The sequence below is a fragment of the Homarus americanus genome, unplaced genomic scaffold, assembly GCF_018991925.1.
Source record: "Homarus americanus isolate GMGI-L3 unplaced genomic scaffold, GMGI_Hamer_2.0 scaffold37032, whole genome shotgun sequence".
NCBI classification, from domain to species: Eukaryota; Metazoa; Arthropoda; class Malacostraca; order Decapoda; family Nephropidae; genus Homarus; species Homarus americanus.
In genome coordinates, this window is record NW_024731852.1 from 6,349,161 (window position 1) to 6,355,507 (window position 6,347).

The 6,347-nt window shown below is 39.3% G+C and overlaps 1 protein-coding gene across 1 annotated transcript; it reads left to right on the forward strand.

Annotated features, from left to right (window-relative positions):
- The first annotated feature begins 612 nt into the window (after positions 1 to 612).
- Positions 613 to 2,503, forward strand: LOC121867895 (glutamate receptor ionotropic, delta-1-like). The gene has a single exon (XM_042368018.1). It carries the CDS (start codon positions 873 to 875, stop codon positions 2,283 to 2,285), a length of 1,413 nt encoding a protein of 470 aa, XP_042223952.1. The 5' UTR covers positions 613 to 872; the 3' UTR covers positions 2,286 to 2,503.
- Positions 2,504 to 6,347: the final 3,844 nt, after the last annotated feature.

Here is a 6,347-nt window from a genome sequence, read left to right on the forward strand (position 1 = left end):
GAGTTGTGGGAGTGTATCTCTTAACTTACTCAGACATTTTGCATTCATTAACGTTGTATATTTATGATAATACCTTATATTGTAACAACAATAGTCATATATACAGTATAATAGGCCAAATCTTTATGCCAGTTGTAGTAATTTGTAATCGATATGTTATACAATATCACGGTCATTTAACCCTTTAGAGAGCAGAGGTTTCTCTTTCCTGAATAAAATCGTCGCCAGAAAAAAATACCTAATTGCACCGCTGCTCTGCAAAGGGTTGAGTGATAATACGTATACCAAATTTAGTCATCTATTCTATTGTACTTTACACCATTTAAGATCCATCTACGATACAATATATCATTTCTCGACAACAAGTACAGTATATAGGTAATCAAAAGTACATCTGGTTTGTTCTATGATCTTCGAATAAACACACACACGCACTATATATATTTATATATATATATATATATATATATATATATATATATATATATATATATATATATATATATATATATATATATATATATATATATATATATTACTTGCTTTACATAGCGAGTCTCCATAATCCATCCATCTACCTACGAACATTTGCTTTCCAGATGAACACTCTCACAGAAGGGGTGTTACTGCAGGACACTACGTGGCGCCCATCTCTGTGTGACGTGTATGTCTTCTTACTAACGGAAGGGGAAGCATTGGTGCGCCACGCTGATGTCAGTCACTACCATGCATCCATCCATCACCAACATCCGCACGCACTCTGGAACTACAATGCCTATTACCTCCTCCTCTTCTTGGACTCGAGCAACACCACTCTCAGCCCTTCAGATATAGCAACTTTGTACAACTTCAGGAAGACAGAGAAAGCGTTGATGGTAGAGCCACGAGGGGAATACCTCCTGGTATGGACCCACCATCTGTACTCCACCTCATCTACCCTTACGCTCCTCGACACCTGGAGAAACGGAAAGTTTCGTCGAGGCAAGAATCTCTTCCCCGATAAACTGACCGACTTACAGGGAACTGTGATTCGTGTTGCCACCTTTGATCACCCCCCGAGTGTTGTTTATGTTTATGATCAACAACACAACATTGACAGTCGATTAGGAGTCGATATGCAGATTGTACAGATACTCGCAGAGGCGAGAAATTTTTCTATAGAGTTCATTGAGGTCAGTCACGATGAGCTGTGGGGATTCGAGCTACCTAACGGCACTTGGGTCGGGCTAGTTGGGAAAGTCTTTTATGAGCTTGCAGATATTGGCGCTTGTAACATGTTCCTGGAGCTACATCGATGGAAACAGGTTGATTACTCAGCTCCTTATAATTTTGAGCGCGGCTGTTTTGTGGCCCCCTCACCCGAGCCACTGTCGAACTGGAAATCTCCAACAATGCCCTTCACCTGGACCACTTGGACCTCCATTGGCATTGGTCTAGGAGTTGGAGGAGTTCTGCTACACCTGGTGGTGGCTCTGAGTATCAGACCAGAGTCATCAGAGTTCAGAAGTGTTTCATATGATTACCTGTACGTCCTGGGGGCCTTGACAATGCGCTCACTCAATATCAAGCCGTCTTACCAGCCAGTGCGTGTATACGTGGGCTGCGTTTGGCTCTTTAGTCTCATCTTAGCCACGGCTTATTCTGCCAATCTGGTGGCCTTTTTATCTGTGACCCAAATGTCGGCACCCATTAACACCATGGATCAACTGTCGAAGAGTAGCCTGAGGCTCGGTGGCCACGCATTTTGGATGACGCAATTTGCTGCCTCCATTGACTCAACTGTTAGAGGATTTAATGACGTTTTGGAGACTGATGTGAACCTTCATTCTCTTTTTAACGATGTTGAAACAGGAGAATTTGCCTTGATTGAAAACAAGCAGTATTTAGAATTACAAATTGGAGCTCGCTACACTTACGGCAGCCACGCGTCCATACGCATTGTCCCAGAGTGTCTCCAAATCTATAGTATCGGCCTCGCCTTCCAGAAGAACTCTCCATTAAAACTTCACCTAAACAGTCTAATCTTACAACTGTTTGAGTCCGGTGTGGTGCACAAGTGGCAGGGCGAAGTGGTAGATTACTTCAGGTCCCAGTACGCCAGCAGGCGGCCCCGTACCTCAGGAAACTCACGCAGCAGACCCCTCAACCTGGCACATCTTCAGGGAGTCTTTTATGTGCTTGGCATAGGATACCTGGTCTCAACTCTCATTCTAGTGTTGGAGCTCATCGTTACCTCACAAGTCTGGTGCAAACAATTTCCTCAAAATTTCCCAACTATTCAGTAAATATGCAAGACAGGAACAAATCCCATCAAAACTTTCTCTGAAATGTAAGACAGACTCGTGTTCTTTTCAATCTACACAGGAAATGAAAAGCGAGTTATTTTTAAAGTGTTCACTGAAATACGAATTTAAACTTTATTATAGTTAAATGTAATAATGCATATCTTATTAATAATTGTATTTATTTTTTCAAGGAACTTTATTCATAATATATTTTTTTCTGGCAACTGTTTTTATAATAGCAGGCAATCCCTTTCATTCAAATACAAAGTTGGAAACTTTACCGGCGGAGTAAATACAATATTACAAACCTTTTCGAGGAACACAACTCCCAGTAGGCCTACAGTATAACGACCTGAACTTCAAATGAAACGCACTTAATACTTAAATTTGTAAGCACAGAATTATACATTTAAAAGATATATATATATATATATATATATATATATATATATATATATATATATATATATATATATATATATATATATATATATATATATATATATATATATATATATATATATATATATATATATGCTGATAACCACAAGGAAAGAAGAAACACTCGTTTCTTCAGTCGATGTCGCCATAATTAAAGTCCCCCATGATAAGGAGGTGGCTAGGGTTGAGCATCGCTGCGTTGTCTATTAAGGTTCTGAAGTTCCTTTGATTTGGTACGCTACAGTTTGGAGAACTGTAGATACACCCGACAATGAGTAAGTCCCCTCCCTTTAATTTAATTTTACACCACTTGGACTCTTCAAAAACATCCTCTCCCTGTACCCTCGGTGACCCTACCCAATATCGCAGGTTTCCTCAGGATGCAGTACTCCGGTTTCCTCCTGTACTACCACAGGACAATGAAAGCCGTAAATAAGAACTGACCGACCGAACTGCTAATTAATTGACAATGGCTTGGAATGGTAAACGTATAATGTACTCGTATATAGAGAAGTAAAGTGTTTTAATATAGTTATCCAGAGAAATATACATTCTATTTTTATTTAATAGAAAATGTGTAGCTGTGGGCTAACTAAATTAAACCATTACAAAAGACAAAATAATTGAATTGAATTTATCTCTTCGCCATTTATCAGGGTAAACATATACAAAACACCGGTTCCTTGATCCATCAACGAAACAAAATTTTGATAATATAGCAGTAAGCAGCAACCACAGAATTCCGGAAATTCACTACACTCAATCGATAGAACTTTTTTTCTATGATAATTTTCTTATATTACATTAGGTTAGGTTAGGTTAGGGTATCAGATTCTTTGGTTGCTGCAATCTGCAATTTTACCATATTTTTTCTCGAAGCGTTTTTTTTATGCTTTATGCACGAGTGATAACAGTTTCTGGTGGAAATGCTTCGTTTTTAGTTATGATCCATTTGTATTCCTTCAATATTTATACAGTACCCAGGAAATGGCTACATACAGGACCGTCCTGTAGCTAATTAAAAAAAGCTATAAGGACTTGACATGTAATGGCCTGTATATAGCACCGGCCTAACCTAAACAATATACTGTATATCTATAATGGAGGTGTATAAATATAGATGGGTTATTATTTCAAACAATGAGGACATATAAACGCAAATCTGAATATCAAAATTTTCTCACGTACATACAATACTGTACAGCATATAAAAGTAATCGTTTATTTCCACGCCGACTCGTAACGTTTCCCACCAATTCACTGTGACTGTTAAGTAGAATTATCAGTCTACCAACAAGAATAGATTTAACAATACACCTTTCGTTGGTCTCTGCCTTATGTGTGGTAGTAAGTTTAAAACAGACTCGGCACTAATCATTCTGTATGTGAAAAAGAAAACCTATAGATTCGGTAACAAGAGCTAGGATCTAATTGGCTTTGTTATAAGTTCTGGAGTGAGGAAGGCTCAATATAAAATGCTGCTGAGCCTCTTAACTCCATCCCTCTCAACCCATTCTCTTCCCCTCTTTCTCCCACCCTTCTTCATTACCTTCGTCTTAACCCCTCTTTTCCTCTCAGCCCTCACTTACCCTTATCTCTCTTCCTTCCTTTCAACTCACTCACTTCTTCCCTCCCTTCCTCTCAACCCTCTCCCTTCTATCCTCCCTTTCTCACACATTTACCCTCCCTCCCTCTCAACCCTTCACTTATTCCCTCGCTCTATCTCACCCCACTTTTTTCTGTTAAACCTTTCCCTTCCCTCTCTCCTCACCCCGACCTTCTCACAAATGAGACTAGACTGAGTAGGTGACTATATTACGTGTCCAAATCACCTCACGAGTAGGAACTTGCCATATGTTCATTAATTACTCACAAGTAGGTCACATACTCACACATTACTCACAAACATGGCACACACACACACGCACACACTAATTATAGTCACTATCTTCTTTTACACCATCCCGTAGTAGGCTTAGTTCTCATAATTCACTCTAATGAAGGGTTGAAAGTTTCCGTATACCAGTTGGTGTAGTACCTACTCTAACCTTCCTTATTAATGATAATGTGTGTTACAGTGATGATAATGACATACACAGTAGCTTTGACAAACAATTATTGATATTTTACGGCTATATTAGTTTTACTTTGATAACTTCAGTATCGTGGTCATCTCGTTGGTTCACAATCTTAACAAGTCATGAGACCCGCTTGCCCTTCCTCGCCCACACCCCTCCACCTACTCACACATTCGCTTAAATGCTGGCAACTAAATCCAACGAAGATATATCCACTGAATTTTTTCCTTGTACTATCAAATGTGGTGGTCATATCAAATTTGCATAATTCAACATTTACTGACTGTGCCTTTTCAGTGTCATCAACGGCATTTAATAAGAGAACATTTAAGAAATTATGTACTTCATTTAGAAAATCGCTCACATTACCCCTAAATAACTATTGTTACTTTAATGCACCTTGCTGATATCTCGCCCCTACAAGGTATATCAATCTAAATACCTGGCAGGAAAATGCAGTTGATATCACGCGTGACGTAGTGGAAGGGAAGAGGTCGGGGATCATGGAGGTGGTCTAGTGCGGGGTCCACAAGGAAACCAGTAAGAGAAAGTAGGTAGGTGATGCTAGCTGGCCTGGGAGGGGAAAGTGGTAGTGGTGGGTCATCCCGTCACCACTGTCAACAGAGCTCCGATAAGGTAGTTCACGACCAAATTTATTTTCCCTCGACACGGCAATATCCGGCATCTACTTGTGGATCCTATATGTATCGGTAATTGGTGAACGCTGCCTTTCGTTATAGCTTACACTTGAATAACCTGAACGAAAACACGATAATACAAAGAAAATCTACATGCATAGTTGCTAAATTCCATTCTCCCTTACGAGCATAACGTAGGTAGATGGCAAATACTGCACTGTCAAGCGTCCGTAACTACTTCACATATACTGAAATATGTAGTTGTGCTAAACTTCAAGAAGACTGGACAAGCTTTACTGGTGATGATCTAGTTCCATGTTAGCTATTTCAACTTTCAATACGCGCACAAATTCATCTAAATCCAACCATTTATCTTTCAATTCGCTTAACTATTTCAGATAAAGCGAAGGGTAACTTATTGTTTATGATCACAGCACATAACTCATCCATTGTGGTGTTCAAGGAACACTACATTCGCGAAAAATTTCTTTCATTTCACTAACACAATAAGTTGGTCGCGCGATATTACATAAGTTGGTAACATGAGCTGCTTTGATTAAATCTTCCTGTCCATATGTATCAGTTAATAATTTGTTTGCAGAAAGATAACTAGCTTCAACCACACTGAAACCACTAATTATTAACAACGCCCCTCCAAATAATTGTCCCTTTAAATATGTAAATTTCAGGATGCTGGTTAAATCTCTACGATTATGTACTGAACACTTTAAATTGTCAGAAGCTTAGCCACTTAGCTAAGTCACCATCGAAGGTTGGCAAGGTTAACGGAGGTAACTTAACACCCATTGGCTTTTGTAGATTCATTCCCGGTGAACTGGGTGTTACCTGTCCATTTATTCGAGCGATAAAGCAATAACAAGTGATCGCCGGCACGTTCGTGCCCT